The 16,956-nt window shown below is 45.4% G+C and overlaps 1 protein-coding gene across 3 annotated transcripts in view; it reads right to left on the bottom strand.

The window, feature by feature from the left end:
• The window catches only part of adcy5 (adenylate cyclase 5), a 368,070-nt gene extending 352,469 nt beyond the window's left edge, over positions 1-15,601 (bottom strand). For 2 of the 3 annotated variants that reach the window (XM_041200521.1, XM_041200522.1), the window contains exon 1: positions 14,016-15,601. In XM_041200521.1, coding sequence (XP_041056455.1) covers positions 14,016-14,942 — 927 coding nt within the window. In that variant the 5' untranslated portion in view covers positions 14,943-15,601. Of the gene's footprint in view, positions 1-184; positions 349-518; positions 625-2,349; positions 2,538-14,015 lie in introns of those variants that run through there. The other variant, XM_041200523.1, reaches the window with a different exon arrangement.
• Positions 15,602-16,956: the final 1,355 nt, after the last annotated feature.

The following is a 16,956-nucleotide window of genomic DNA, read 5'->3' as shown; positions in this document are numbered from 1 at the left end:
ATTTTTGATGACTCTTAACTGCCCTCTGAACTGGTGTGGCAAGCCACTTGGTTCAAGGGCAATTAAGGACGGGCAACAAATGCTGGCCCTGCCAGCGACACCCACGTCTCATGAAAGAGTAAATAAACAAATCTCTGCAGGGCTGGGCAATCGCACTGGTCACAATCTCTAAAATGACGTTTACCTTCTTCACCCGTTCTAGGTCAGTGAGAGACCTGCGTCACTTTTCTCTCGTTTCCACCGAGGCTCATCAGGGAACAGTTCAGGAGGCATTCACTTCAAAGCACAAAGCAGAGAGCCACGGTATTCAGGACTGAACTTCTGCACTCATCAGTGTGCTCAAGTCATCTGTTACAGGCCAACAAGAGGGGAGACAATAGATCAGAACAGTGCTCCAACAACATAGAACCCCTTTAAGGTTCAATATTAAAGGTGAGTGAACACCTCCCTTATATGTACAAGGTGGTTTGTGAGGTAACTAAACATCAACTGAGGATTGAATAGGTTACAATACTCACCATGTGTTTCAAGACACAACTACATGTTCCTTGTTTGGTAAGTACAGGCCAACTTCATTCAGCAAGAATCTGCATCAAAACCTTCCCACGTTCCACAAAAGTACGACTGAGAGAAATTAAACTAATATGAAGGTTTGGGTTGTAAATGGTTTCTACAGCAACTGCTGTTCAAATACAATTGCAGTGCTTATCAAACATTTTGTGTCAAGTTATGCAAGCAGGTCTCTGATCGGTTCTCAGTGACTTAACCACACCTCTGTCAGGAGTTGGTGGGGGATGGTGACAAAGGGCAGAATTTTGCCCTCGGCTGGTGGGCGGCCCCACCGGCTCGGCGGCGGGCGGACAGCTGACTCCCGCCGCTGTAACGGGGCCCGCTGCCATTTTGAGTGGGCCGGCCAAATAAGGCCCACCCAGTGGGCTGCCCAACGGGAAGGGCTATGTGTTTCCTGTGCGGGGGTGGGGAGGGGAATCCCCATCTGTCAGAGTGCGCTGCTGCCTGAGGCAAAGTCCTGTCTCAGGGAGATTCGTGAGAGGTAAGTAAACTCTAAAAATAGATAAATATTAAAATTATTAACATGTCCCCCTCATGTGACAATGTCACACGAGATGGGAAATGTTAATAATAAACACATAAAATTTATTAAATTTTTTTTAAAAATGGACATGAAACTTCATCCCGCCAGTGGATGAAGTTTCATTAATAATCTGCAGTCCGCTGGGGCTCCTGGCCTGCCCGTCAGCCTCAAGGTTGGCCGGGCAGGGTGTTTAATAAGGTTAATTAGCTTGTCAATGGCCTTAATTGGCCATTGACAGGTCGGCGGGCGGACAGCTGATTTCCCTGTCCGGCCGCCTTCCTCAATATTTAAATGGACCGGGACGACGCCGGGGATTCCTTCCGACATCATCCCACGTCATTTTCCCCTCGGTGAGTGAGCCCCAGCCCCAAATCGCCGAGGGGAAAATCCTGGCCAATGTATTGACAAGTCACACAGCCAGGATGAAGTCCTAAACAGAGAGACAGTACACACCGGGGGAGATGTTCTGCCATCAGACGGGTTAATTGGAATCATAGACACTTAAGAAGGAGGTCATTTGGTCCATCATGTCTGTGAACTACTCAATTTAGTCACACACCCCAAATCTTTCCCCATAACCCTGCATCCTAGTTTTCTTCAAGTACCTGTCCAATTGTGGGGATTGGTTAGCACAGTTAGCTAGATGGCTAGACTGTGAGGCAGAATGATGCCAATGGTGTGGATTCAATCCCTATTCCGGTTGTGGTAGTTCATGAAGGCCCACCACCTTACCTTGCCCCACGTTTGTGGTGCCCCTCAGGCTATATATAGCCAATTCTCTCTGTATAATGGAGAGAGATGCCTATGGTCCTCTATGGAATAGCATCCCTACCTCAGAGCCACAAGCTCTGGGTTTGAGGCCTACCCCAGGACTTGATTTCCAAGGAAGGTGCATTCATAACATGGCGATACAGTTTGAGTATCAACCTGTAAATCCTTCCAAAACATGCCAATGTCAGGTGGTAGGAGTGGGAGATATTCCTGTTGGAACGTTGGAACCTCTCCCATAACTATCCCTAGCTCCAGACTACAACATGTAAAAGTGCCTGTTGCCACAGCAACGCCGACCCCCTGAGTAAACTGTAACATCACCACCACCACATGTCCAATTGTCTTTTGTAGGTTCTTATGAAAACTGTTACAACTGCCACTTCATTCCAGTGTTACAGAAAATGGCTATCTAAAAATCCAGGCTTCAGACTCAACATCTAGGAGGCGCCAGATCAGGAAAAGCACAGCCAAACACCATAACGTACCTTTTTCTCTGCCCTTAGAATATGTCTTAACACAAACCATACTCTAGAACGTCCTTGACTGCACCAATGCGATTTTTCTTTCCAATTTCCACTCGAGCCGTTCTTGAACCATCAGCGTCAATGATAGTTCAACCTCAAAATGTTCCAAAACTGTGAGCTGTCCGCTGCTTAAAACAGGGCAGAGACCATCTGAAATAAAAAATGGAAAATGCTGGAAATGCTCAGCAGGTTTGGCAGCATCTGTGAAGAGAGAAGCAGAGTTAATGTTTCAAGTTGACAACCTTTCATCAGAACTGGATGACTGGTTACCTGAGCTCATTTTGTGCAAGATCTGTACGTGAGGCAGAGAACAAATAGACTTGCATAGGTCCCATCAACCTGTGCAAAATCTGAGATGTGGAAGGACTGACTGCGAATTGGACCCTGGTCATGAAAGCAAAGAAGAACCACTCATTATAGAAAGAAACAATTGGCTATATGGAGCTTGTGGTGCCCCTCAAGTATGGGGCAGGACAAGGAGATGGGCCTTCATGAACTAGCACAGCCATTGAACCCACACCATTGGCATAATTCTGCATCATACTCTAGCCATTTAGCCAACTATGCTAACCAATCCCCACAACTGGAGCTCTGAAGAAGAATCATATGGACTCGAAATGTTAACTCTGTTTTTCTCTCTCCACAGATGCTGTCAGGCCTGCTGAGTTTTTCCAGCATATTTTGTTTTTCTTCCCCAGATTTCCAGGATCTGCAGTATTTTGTTTTTATATAAAAGTAGCGTCAAAGGACTTTTGTTAGTCTCTCTCGGTGTATGGCCGTCATTGGCAAGGCCAGTTTTATTGTTCAACCCTAGAAGCCCTTGAGCAGATGTTGGCAACATACCTTCCTCTTGAGAGGTTGCAAACTATGTGGTGAAGGCGCTCCTGTGGCGCTGTTACATAGGGTGTGGCAGGATTTTGACCCAGCGATGATGAAAAACAGCTGATGCACGTCCAACTCAGGCTAGTGTGTGACTTGCAGGGCAATTAGGAGGAGACAGCATTCTCTTGTCTTCCTAGGTGGAGGTCAAATTGATGAACGAAAGGCTTAGGTGATGAAAGGAAAAAAAGCTCCCCTCCTTTCTAGAAGACTTACAAGTTGACCCCATGTTGGTGCAGTGTTACGAACATCAGTGGTTTATGTAAACAAGTCCAATTAAACCAGACATGATTTTTACAAAAAAAAAATCCGGGTGACAAGTCAGTGGTTTGAACCTTATACAACTAAAAAAGTGATACTTGCAGTTGGCATGGTTTTGTCAAGCAGGGTGCAATCAGGTCCCTCCTGCCTCACTGTATCTCTGGCCCATGAATCAGGGCAATGTGTCTTCAACAATGAGAATCTTGTAGACATCTGACTGATTCGCTGACCTGGAACCTTTGATGCTCTTGCACAAAATGGCATTTGCTGGTTTAATTTCTAATGCATCCATGAACACGTTCACATAAATTCCTGTTTGTATCATTGAACGGTTATAAGAACACAAGAAATAGGAGCAGGAGTAGGCCACACGTCCCCTCGAGCCTGCCCCACCTTTCAAAAAAAAACCACGGCTGATCTTCCAACTCAACACCACTTTCCTGCCGATCCCCCGGTTCCCTTAGTGTCCAAAAATTAAAAGGGTTAAGGATTGTGTAAAATTGTACAGAATATAACATTAAAACCTCGATAGTAACAGCTTTAACTGATGATGTTAAGTGGCCAATATTCTTACCGATAGGTTCATATTCAAAATAATAGGGTTCACAACATTACAAGTAAACATTCACAAACATAGTAAACATATGTTAATAACTATTAGTGACAATATTTAAACATACACTTAACATCAGGACTTACGGTAAAACCTTGTGAGTTCACCAGGGAAGCCACACACGTCCATTGCAGTCCGATAGGGATCTCATCGAATTCTGAGGTCCTCTGTTTCCTTTCCAATCCTGCTTATGATTTAGCATTTCCTGATTTTGCTTTCAAGCCCCCCCTATCAATGACAATAGTTTAGGACATCCTGATTGATCAATCAATCAAACACAGAGTGAAGACAATTACAGTAATCCATGAACTATCAAAAAGCTTCCAACAGACCAAAGTGGGTGCATTTTCTATCACCCTGAGCTGTATTCCTCCCAACCGATGTCATCATAAAGGTGTTCTTCACGTCCAGCCATTTATATCTCAGTACAACCACCTACAACTTTGCAAACATTATCAGACAGCTCCTATGCCCTAGGAAATTAAAACATTAATAATCTACAAGATTCCATTCCGGTTACATACCAACTTGTACCTACAAACTTCCATGTGGTCTTGTTACAGGACCTGTCCACATCAAAGGGAAAATAGCTAGTGAGATTAGTTCCAAACGTTTTCAACAATTAGATTAATATGAAGAGAATGAACAACATCTCATTTGATTAACCTTTCACTCACAAAGACACAGCATTCAAATCAGAGTGTAATGGCGTGGTGTAGCTTGCACTGGCTGGATTAGAAGTTTTACAGCTTTGAACGCCTGCAGTGCTCCTGATTTTACTTTTCAGAAGCCTTGGGTATAATGCACGCTTCCTTATAACCATCACACTTACTTGCCACACTGTGGTGCATCCTTCTATATACCCATGCCGCCATTTCGAAGAAGAGCAAGGGAGATCTCCCCGGCCTGCTGGCCAATATTTAATGGTGAGCCTTCTTTTTGAACCATCCATCTGGTGAACAGTGCTGTTAAGTAAGAAGTTCCAGGAATTTGACCCATGGAGTAATAGCTGATATGTGCCCAAGTCGCAATGGTGTATGACTTGGACAGTAACTAAGAGTTGATGACATTCCATTGTCCTTGTAAACAGTGAAAGCTCTAGTTGATGGATGAAAGACCTAGACTTCAGAATCAAAAATATTTCCTAGTTTCTAGAGATTTGCTAATAACATGCCCTGTGCATTATGCACACTTCCTGTAACAATTAAATGATTGAGCCAGAGTAAATCAGTGGCAAATTATAATTGAAGAGCTGGATAAAATATGTACAAGGCAGCAAAGGAATCAGCTGGAAAAGTTTAATTGCTTTCATGGTGCCTAATGTGTTATAAGGTGTCATACCGGATTGCCTTAAAGTAGCTTATCCTCAAAAAACCTCACAAGTAACTCCACAGGAGTCGTCTCTCATGGCTGCAAATCTTGCGAATCATTCTTCAAATGAGTCCACAGCACAACAGAGCGGTCATACAATTAATCGGTTCAAATTCACTCAAAAATGGATGTGCAGGAAATGCTAATATCGGACGTCCTACTTTCTCAGACACCTTTACAAAAATAAACAGGTAAAATTCACAGGTAAAAAACAATATAAAATTTACCAATATGGTGGCCCATGGTACTGTTCTAAATCTCTCTAACTCTTACCTCCATTGGTCTCTCCATTCTCAAGAGGCTCAGTCTCGCGTTTAATTCCTACCTTCCATTGTCGTGATGAATCTGTGTCCTTCAAGCATATTGGTTCCCACAGTGGAGTGGCTTCTCCCACTCTGTCTTCTGGTCCCTGTCTGTCCAGCGATCTTTGACTCCAGTCGCACACACATGCCCTCAGCACCGCTGAACCGCCTCACGATGTTGAGGGTTGAACATTGCCTCTGCTCCCCTCAGTGAGCGATGCCTGATGTAAAGGGCTGCTGCTGTCACATTACAGTGAGCATTGAACATTGGAACAAGAAACTGCTGCTTGGTTTACAAGGAATAGCTTCATTTGTTCCCAACCTTGAATAAAATAGTTTTGTGTAGAAAGAGAAAGGGCGGAACTTTACGCCAGCAGGGTTTTACAGTCTCCAGACTGGACTTTTGTTTTGAAAGGTTCGCCGCATTTTGCAGTCCCACCCCCACAGTGACGGGGCTGAAAACTTCTGCCCATAGTAACAGGAGGTGACCATTCAGTCCCTTGAGCCTATTCCGCCCATTAGATCATATCTGATTTCCTTCAAAAACCTCCATTCATTGTCCAATCTGGAATAATAGCATTAATCGATATCAGAACACATAGAGGCAGGTTCGGCAATTCAGCCCCTTGAGACTGTTCAACAATTCAATTAGACCATGGCTGATATGTACTTCTACACCATTTATCTGTCTTAGCTCCATATCCCTTGACCCTTATGTATTGTTGGGTACATAACACATTAGTTACACATGTACTGCTTTCCTCCTCACAACCTCAACAAAATCTCTGCTCTCTCCAAATGACTCAGTGAGTAAATGCATACCCAGAGAGCAACTGTGCTGTACAGACCAGCTGCATTCCAAGTTCGCTATTTGACCTATGTTGAGTTATGTCGCCTTAGCCAAGACAGCTATTAGGACAGCAGAGTTCGTTTCAGTGCTCCTGGCCCAGAAAAGGAGACATTTTGCTGGAATTTCTGCTGGAAACAATAGGTGTAGATGTTGATTGAGGATAGGAGAGGATTTTGTCTATCAGTTGGCAGCAAGCTCCACGATTCAGCTAATATCTCAGACTGGTACTCTAGGGCAGTAATGAGGGAGTACAGCAAAGTCCACCGCACTACTTGAAGAGTGGACGGTTCCTCTTAAAAAGCTGCCGTTGTCCCTCTTTTAATTGACACCATTGGCAGATAATTGGTGATTCACCCCATTGCTGGTTGGGTAGGACCTCATTGTGCAAATTGGCTGCTTGTACTCACCTATGTGACAAGCAAGCTCCGTGACTGGTTGGTGAGTGCTCAGAAAAGTTTCTGACTGAGTAAAGCTGAAATGCACGAGGATATTGTGGGAAACAACTTATTTAGTTACCATTGAAGTGTCTTTGTCAGTTTGTTTGTCACAGCCTGCCAACGCTCAAACCTAAACTTTCCAATCGGCACATCAAACAAAATGGGTCAGCGCTGGTTGGAGGGCTTCATCTTCTATGCTTATAGAGGAAGAATCCCCAGTTGTACAAGGTACCAGATGGCTGTCAGCTTTGCTCAGTTTCAAAGACTTCAGGAGGATGTGAGAGAAACAACAAAAAACATATTTAAGCAACAGAGGGGCATTCAAATCTCACTTAAAGCACTTGTAGTCAAGAAAATAGTTCCTCAATGGAACCTCCCAAAATAATGGGTTGCTGAAGACCTGGTCTCATCCCAAGAGGCTAAGAGGTGAAAACTTCGCCTGGACTTCCCTCTCCATTTGTTCACCCCCAACCCATTGCAAAAGTTAGTCGTACAGAGGATAGTAAATCTATAAACAGTGAGAGGGCAAACAACAGGCCAACGCGTCAAAGATAAAGACAACTCCTTATAAAGGTCAATCATGGCTACAGAGAAATGGTTAGTAATTAGTTAACATCTGTCCAGAGATGAATAGCTGGCAGCTGCAACTGTTTCCAGTCTCTACAGCAAAGGGAAGTGATGAAGCTAGTGGGCAGCTCAGCAAAGCACACTGCACATGGCAGCATTTTCACTCCTGAAAATGAATTAAAGATCCAACCGCCCTTTCCTAATGAATCTGTGCATATTGTGTATCCTATGTAAAGCATTCAGGGCTTCGCCAATGGTACAAGTTGCAGGAACGATGAAGACCTGGGTTTGATTAAGCTCCATGCTGAGTAAACAGGTCTACCCTGGTGTCAGCCACAGCTCAGCAGGTAGCACTCTCACCTCTAACTCAGCAGGCCAAAATCCAGGCAGAAACTCCACTGTAGTTCACTGTCGGAGCAGCCACCTTTCAAGCGAGGCTTTAAATCCAGTGCCCTGTCCTCTCAGCTGGATGTAAAAAAAATCCCACAGCACTATTTCGAAGAAACAGCTGGGGGGGTTCTGACCAATATTTATCCCTCAACCAACACCACTAAAACAGATTGGTCATTTCTCTGTTTACTTGTCTGGGGAATCTTGCTGTGTTGCTATGTTTCTGACATCACAAACAGTGACTACAATTCAAGGTGGACTTGATTGGCTCTGCAGCATCCTGAGGTTGTGAAAGGTGCCAGATAAATGCAAGTTCTTTCTTCAGCTAGTATGACACCGAAACTCACCTCAGCCGACCCCCCACTCCCTGGCTAAAATACACTGTAAGGGTTCCCCTTACTGACTGCGCAGGCAGGTGGACAGTGAGAATGTGAAGAGGACTTGGCTCAGCTGCATATGGCCATCCAGCACTCACTGTTTAGACTCTGCCACTTAGGCTGAGGCCCTAGAGGAAGTTGCTACAGAGCCGTGCTCCAGTCTTCAGAAAAAGAAAGGGAGAACCTTAAAGAAAGAATGATACTTCATATGTAATTGAGGAGGTACCTCAGTAACCTGAGGTCAGTTATAGACAGGACAACACACGTTGTCCCCATTCCCCTTTGAGAAGATAGATGTAAGCCAGACTCATCAAATTCACAGAAAATTAGGGAAGGCTGCAAGGGAAATTTTCCTGCTACTAGCTTAAATTGGAGATGTTCAACATTTCAGGAATTGTTTTGTCTAATAGTCAGTGTAGTCAGTGAAACATTCATTCTCCAAATTCTTTAGCTATAGGCGCAAGTTGTTCTGACCTTCCTAAAGTTCTCCCTTCCTCTTAAAAAGGCAAGATCCCTTCCCTCTCCCCGATAGCACAAATGCCAATTACCAGCCAGCAAGGTCAGAAAAGTTACCTATTCCAAGGCATTTCCCAATGCATCCCCTTATTACATCATCACATTTGGAGCACATACAGCTCTGGGAAAACTACATGTCCTGTTTTGGTTCCTGGGACACAGGGGAGGTATTCAAGGGGGAGATGCAGAGAGAAACCGTGATGCTGATCACAATTGTCAAGAGGCGGACTTCTGATTCTATGCTCTTACCTTCCCGCAACGTTTTGATTGATGCTTGCAAGTTTCTTGTAGATCCTCTCAGGTCACTCTTACTTCATATTTACTAGGGTAACATCTTCCAAACCACACTTCTGCCACTGAGGCTGCACCCCATCGTGAGGCACGAGTGAATGTATAATACCAGCTCAGCCTTGTATGTGGTCTGTCAGAAGAACTCCGCTAAATGCAGCAAAGAGCTCCGACATATTTGCGCAAATACACAATGACCACAACTCGTCTGATTTCCAATACACAAAATGCAAATGCAATTTTTAAAAAAATCAAAAACACAGCATCTCCCATCGCATTGTTCGTGAGTAGCCTGGAGCAGCTAATCTTTGGTTGTTCCTTTAGAGGCCTATTCCTTTGAGGGCACTGCTCTAACTTGACAACTTCAGGTAACTCCGAGCTACTTCGAAAGTGCTGAGGTTAACACAAAGGCAGCTGCTTCTGCTTGTGTACGCCAGGCTTTGCATCTGCAGCAGGGGTGAGACATTGGGCACTAGCTCACGCACACTCCCATACCTTACGGAGTGATGGTAAATTTGGAATTTGGGCAGCAAGAGATACATCGAGCTACACAGTTCACACCCCACCCCACAGAGAATAAAAGAGGTGCAAACAGGTAGACCAATGGCACATACAAAGCTTCTTACAAAAAAATGTTAGATTCACGATTGTTTTTTTTTTGGGGCCACACTGGGCAGAGGCAAGGAAGCAGGCAGTAGTTTTAAACAACAACAGAGTTAAACTTCCCATTCCTAATTCCGATGCATGGATTCTTGCCGGAACCATCCATATCAGGTAAAGGCAGCAGGTCTCGTTGAAATGCCTGAGGAACCATGCCTATCCGTCCCCGCTATGGTTGACCAGCCGGCCTGACACTGAAGCATAACGGATGGCCATTTGCGTGACAGTAGCAAAGGAGGGAGTGAGATAAAAAAGATGCGTAGATGCATTTTTGGAACATCTTATGCGTTGATACATGCGTGCTGGCAAGCAAACAGTTAAAAAGTACTTCAGCATGAAGACGGCATCCCTCTAAATGGGCTAACCTACAAGTGCTTGAGGAATTGAGCCTTGTCCCTTTATGAGGGGTAAGTTGAGCAGGCACTGAAAACATACAGGATTACCTTATAATAAAATGGCTGGATATTTTCTTTCTTACACACCCCTGACAGTTTTGCTGTTCCTCCCCCTCTCTCCACCCACCTCCGCGCCCCATTAATATTATATTCTTACCCACCCACACACCTTCAGTTAAGAAAGGAATACGCTGATTTGGCTTCAGGATCTGGAGACTGCGAAGGGAAGATGAGGTTTCCATGGTAACCCACCATGGCATCAGGGCCTGGAGCCAGGCATCAGGCCTGCCCTTAAGAGAGCTGCTTACCAAAGTCAATAAATGTGGCATTTATAACGCACTGGATACTTCATTATTTCCTTGCTGAGGGAATTATAAGTGTTACATCTTACATATTGAGTGTTTTTTTTTAAATCCTGTTTTCATGAACTTCCACAGCCAAAAACATTCAATAGTTCTAACAAGGCATAGAGTTCCCAGAACACCACCTTATAGGAAATGAGAAGCCTGTAGCCCAACACTCATTCTTCTAAATGAGGCTGACTTCAATCAACAAATTAAAATGAAATGACATTTTGGAATTTGTTCCGAGAACCCATTTTCCATCAGCTTAATAGAGCAGACTCAGAAGTCTTCTGCCCCATCAATCGTTTCAAAATTAAAGCACATTACCTTACTTGTACGCTTGAGTTTCACTCAGTGGGTTTCCATTTTAATTGCCTTCAGCACTTCTGGGTTAGGAAGGAGCAAGATTTTATTATTGCCTAGTGATTCTTGCTAGTTTTTATTTATGTAACGTAGGCGTCACTGACTAGGCCAGCATTCATTACCCATCCTTAAATGCCCTCTGAACAAGGGCATTTAAGAGTCAACCATATTACTGTGGGTGTGGAATCACACATAGGCCAGACCAGGTAAGGACAGCAAATTTCCTTCCCTAAAGGTCATTAGGGAACTAGATGGGCTTTCACAACAATCAGCAACCACCAGACTTTTAGCTCCAGATTTTTATTAAATTCAAGGTTCACCATCTGCCACAATGGGATTCAAACCCAGGTCCCTGAAACACTAGCCCAGCGATAATACCACTATGCCACCACCTGGATGACAATGGGGCTCAGTCCCACTATGATCGAGTGACACGCTAATCCTACCGTCTAGTCTCAAACATGAAGAAGGTCCACTTAAAGTAGCGACTTGACCAACATCCGATAATTGCCATTGTGCAAGGCTTCAATTTTATCAGCATATCTGTGTGGCAATGAAGGTGGACGAGGGAGAGAACAAACATGGCTCCATACCTAACACACATAAACCCACTAATGAAACAACTTCTCTCCTTCTCTTTGCTCCCTATCTCATCAATTTTTATCTTGAAACATTCAGCTTTGGGTGCTTGAGTTCACTGTCTTCAGTACATTCAGTTCCCCATCAGCCAATATAGAATGGGCACAGCACCAAATGGACGAAAGAGGTAGAGCTCAGTATCCCAGCATACAAACTTGAATGCCAGTGATTTCAATCTAAACACAACTGCAAAGGCTATCAGAACCTATGTTTAAATCTTGTCCCCCCAAAGGCAGCCTTCACACTGAAACAAACTTAGGGAGTGGGTTGAGGAGTGGATTGGTTTTAAGCAGAGACCAGAAACTTAACAGAAAACATCCATTGACAATATCATTTTCTAGAACATTTCCACTCTAAAACATAAAGCATTCAGCAAAGAATACTTGGAAGAATATGCAGAGATATACAATGTTTATATAGTGTACAGGCGATAAGAAATCCCAGTCGTGATCTCAGAAGCTGGCAAGACACTAAGCTTATGTGGAATAATTTTGCAGGTCTTCTGAAATCAGATGTTGAAAATTCAAAGAATCGCAAGACCTCTGAGGGTGTAGCGGGGACACTAAGCGAGGAGAGATGAACAAACTGAAACAATAGGCTTCTACTAAGGGGCACATAGTGTATACACCAAGTGGTTCAGACTATGAAGACCCCAGGTTTGATCAGTGCAGAGTTAGCTAATCTTACATGGTGAGGGGTGTGCGGGGGCAGGGTTGCGGTCATAGATTGCGGAGAAGGAAGGAGGAAAATATCCAACCTTTACAAACATGCTGTAACATCTTTCTCAACAAGAAGGAGGGCAATGTTCCTTTAAGAAGACTACAGCCTGCTCTTCCGATGTAGCAATCAGCCAGACTTGTCACTGATGCAGTGCAGTCGACTGAAACCTCCGTTGTTTTTTTAATACCATTTTTTACAGGCATGCAAATAAAAATGACTTTGCTAGGTGTTGCATAATGTGTGGAGACTTCCCTTAGCCCCAGCCCAACTCAATAAACTGTTTCATAATTAAAAGTTTTTGAAAGGTATGCCAATGTTGACAGCAGCCATTTGGTAAAAGAGCCAGAGCTAGACATGACCCAGTGGAATTGTAATGAAACAGAGAATGGGTTTTATAATTGCCTTGGCAGGCTGCTTTGAGTTGTGGTTAGTCCTGTTTCTGTTAATACTCAGAAAACTTATCTCAGCTTTTCCATACAGGGCTGTTGATTTGGTACAATCCAATTTATTACATATATGAACAAGAACAAGGGAACAAGGCAAGAATGCCTGGCCTGCATATTTAATCCCAAAGTTCGAAGAATACCACACACTTACCCCTCAGGCAGATGGCTGTCCAGTTCCCTGCCAAAAATATTCAGCCCCATTGCCTACTCCCATAGTCGGTCTCACACATTCGCTACTCCTAACTAAAAGTGGTTCAATCTAAACCATCCTTTCTCTGAGCATGAGACTCAATGCCTACTTATAGAGTATATTAACACACATTCTTATGGTTCAGTTTCTCAATATTTTTAGGATCACGGATACCACAACATTGGGCCAATAGATTCTGCTGCTTACTGTTTCCATAACCAGTTTTGAGTGCAAGCAATACAGGGTGATGGTGGCTTAGCAGTAATATCACTGGACTATTAACCTAGAAGCCTAGCTAATGCCTTGGGTACATGGATTCAAATCCCACCATAGCTGCTGGTAGAATATAAATCCCATTAGTAAAGTAACTACTTTTTAAAAATAAACAAATCTGAAATTGAAAACTAGTCTCAGTAATGGTAACCATGAACCTATCATTGATTGCTGTAAAAGCCCATCTGGCTCACTAATATCCTTTAGTCTGATCTGGCCTACATGTGACTCCAGACCCACAGCAATGTGGTTGACTCTTAGCTGCTCTCTAGAGCAATTAAAGATGGGCAACAAATGCTGGCTTGGCGAATGCCAACCATGTCCATGCCCCTTGAACAAATAAAAGAAAAGCAATGAGGGGAGATCAAGAAGGTCTCATTGACTGGATACCTTTATGCCATAATGACCGATCACTGTAATAACCAACATTAAAAATATGCAGCAACTCATTTAACATTTTCCAACCAGTATTTGATGTCTCAGTAGCAACCCTGTTTTGTACATTACCACAAGTAATTCTGAATCAGCTTCAGAAACAGCTGGTAAAACAATTGAGCATAAATCAGGCAACTTATGAATTTTTATTGATAGACCCAGTCAATGCTACAAGCATCCAATTCAACATCAAGAGCCGGTACTCAGCAATAAGGTAGACAACAAGGGGAACTAGCAGAATCCCCTTCAAAGCACACGTTCTATCATCAAGCAAAGCTGATGAGTTGCTTACTTTTCAACAGAGTTCTTACCTGTTTCCACAGGAAGGGATCCGCCAGGTTCCTCCTCCAAGAGATGCCAAGGTGGAGGGCTGACAAGAGGATGCCACTGATGACCGCAGCCCTCATTCTGATGGGCAGCAAGGTGTAGATGATGTAAATGAAGAAGATGGTCCACCAGATCCCCTCCGATGCTGAGCGAGGCTCCACCAGGAGGAGCCCGATGATCTCCACTGCCAGGATCACCAGAATGAGCAGGTAGCAGATGATCCACATGTGGTCCTGGTGGAATCCATTGCGGTTGCAGACCACCATCAGCACAAGGACAAGGACGATGATCACAGCCAAGACCACCAGGTAAGGGAGCCTATAGTTCCCATGGGCGCAATGGAAAGCCAACATGACGGCACAGACCAGCACCAAGACCCCCATCAGCATGGTCAGGCTGCTCTGATTTAGCCGAAAGAAGTAACGCTGGTACAGCCTCTCCAACTTCTCGGATTGGAACTTTTTGGACTGGAAGATCCGAAATAGTCCTTGGCAGCAATCCGTGAAGGAGATCTCAACATCAGAAGCTGAGGAGTCAACGTCTGCTAGCTTTGACATGGCTCTTTCCTCCAGCCCCACTTCCACCGACTTGGGTCTAACCTCCCCATCCAGCCGGAGCTGATGCCTGGGTCGGACCACATTGTTGTGGCTCCCTGGTCTCCCTTCCCTGCCCAGCTGCTCCTGCCAGGCGGACTTGGATCGGAGGCTCAGCCTGCTGGTCTTACCAGGTAAGGGCCCTTGGCAATCCTCCTCCTCGTCCCTCCAGCGCTTATCCCTGTTTCTGCCACCAGGAATCGGGATGCCATTGGCTCTGGGCTGCAAGGTGCCCCCTTCACCCTCAGCCCACGCTGCCTTGTGTTCGTTAGCTCCTGGTCCAGCACCCGGGGGGCTCACACTGTTCGCTCTGGACATGATCCTTCCCGCCCCCCCGCCCCACAATTGAGTCTTGCTTGACACAACTTTCAGTGGGGCTTCCTCCACTTAAACTTTTCCAATCCCACTTCAACCAAGGCCAGTCGATCAGATTCCCCACAAGAGTTTAACCATGTTGTGGGAACCCTTCACGTTTCCTGATTCCAAAAACCTTTATTAATGTATTTTTTATCTGGGTGCTCCTTCCTGGAGCAATTCTCCCAAACCGTTTAATCCCATCGACTCCGAGGCAAAAATGTCAAATTCCAGCTTTTTCTTAAAATATATCTTGTTAACCACACCGTTAAAACTGTGAGAATAATCTGAAGTTTTGCTCTGAAGCGAACATTACCTCCCAGGTCCGTCACCAGTTGATCTTCATTTAAATCCAAGCTGAAGGAAAGGCTTTCTGGAGTCCAGGAGTTGGGCGCATCTCCATTTTAAGCACATATCGTTAAGGATATATACCCCTTGATTGAAATGAAAGCTTCTGGACGTGCAATGCTTGTAAATAGAACGATATTACCTTCCCACAACAGCCACAGACGGTTCTGAGAAGCTCCCCACAAATAATAAGCTCCCCACAAATAATATCATCCAACAGGGTCACCGGGTGGAAAGTTCAGCAATTGGGTCTCTCCTCTCGAGTCACCGGTGACTGGGAAGCAGCGCTCCCTCTTTCTCTCCCTCCCTCCCTCCCTCAGGATTGCCCCCGTTCCTTTTCTCCCGGAGAAACAGTCATGCTTCTCAGCTTCTTCATCGCTCCAAATGAGTGTGGAGGAATAAAACTGACCATTAATCGCTCGCCTGAACTGGGAGGAGCTAGGGGGCAGAGCGGCGAAGCGAAGCACTCGCAGTGGAGCTCACAGCGATCGTACAACAGAGAGAGGGGGGGGGGGGGGGGAGATGAGATCAAGAACTGTTCTCCCCCTCTACCCCCACCGCAGCTTTTTTTTCTGACTCAATGCAAGCGAGCTGACGAAGCCATCAATCAGATCGTCAGCTTTTGTCCATCCACAGTTTACACATAAAGGATACACCGAGCATCTTTTTTCTCTCCTCTCTCTCTCTCTCTCCTCTCTTTCCCTGTCATAGAGACAGAACGCTGGGCTTGTGCGTTACATAAAAAGACAAGGAGGCAGAAGGCGGTGAATGTGTTCCTGGTACTTCCAATGTTTCCCAATTCCCAATTAAAACAAACAAAAACCGGGGCAATAGATTTGGAAAGAAGCAGTCATGAAACATCATTCCCAGCCCCCCGACCCTCACCCCCACTCTCACCCTCACCCCCGTCTTGCGGAATGGTCAGGACTAATTCTTAATGGAAAATGCACAGGTTGAAATGTTCCGTAATGATGTTGAGGGGAGAGGAAAACAGCATTCCCCCCCCCCCCCGCCCCCCCCAAAAAATGAAACGCTTGATTGCAAAATTAAAATGAGAAATCGGATTCAATGGAGTGCAGCGCTTTGAGAGCGCTCCCTGGCCAAGTGGACATTGTCCAGTGTATCCGCAACCTCTTTGTTACAGCCCCCGTCACTCAGACTTGAACCGGAGCCAAAGAGCGCAATCCACCCCCACCCCCCTCCCTCCGAGCCTCGGAACAGGCTCCACCCCCTCTCCCAGCTCTCATTGATCCGCCCCCCCCCCCCCCCCCTCCCCCTCCCTCATCCCGGCCTCTCCATTGGACATGCGGCGTCACAATGGCTCAATCAGGGCTGACTGCGGCGCCCGCGGGGCGGGGCTTAGCTCGCCTACGCCGAATCCGGGCTCCCATTTTAACTCTGCGCCAGTAGAGGGTGGGTTGGGCGTTGGGTTGGATTTTCCTGGCTGCACTTAACCCATTGAGAGGGAGGCTGAGCGAGCGCATCATAGGGCTTAGGGGCATGGCCATTCAGCCCCTTGAGCCTGCTACACCATTCAATAAGCTCATGACTGATCTGGTTGTGGTCTCAGCTGCACTTTCCGGCCAGGCTCAACCCCCAAACCCACACCCCACCCCACCCCCCCCCATAA

Source organism: Carcharodon carcharias, chromosome 12 (genome assembly GCF_017639515.1).
Source record: "Carcharodon carcharias isolate sCarCar2 chromosome 12, sCarCar2.pri, whole genome shotgun sequence".
NCBI classification, from domain to species: Eukaryota; Metazoa; Chordata; class Chondrichthyes; order Lamniformes; family Lamnidae; genus Carcharodon; species Carcharodon carcharias.
This window is presented reverse-complemented; position numbering and strand designations above follow the sequence as displayed.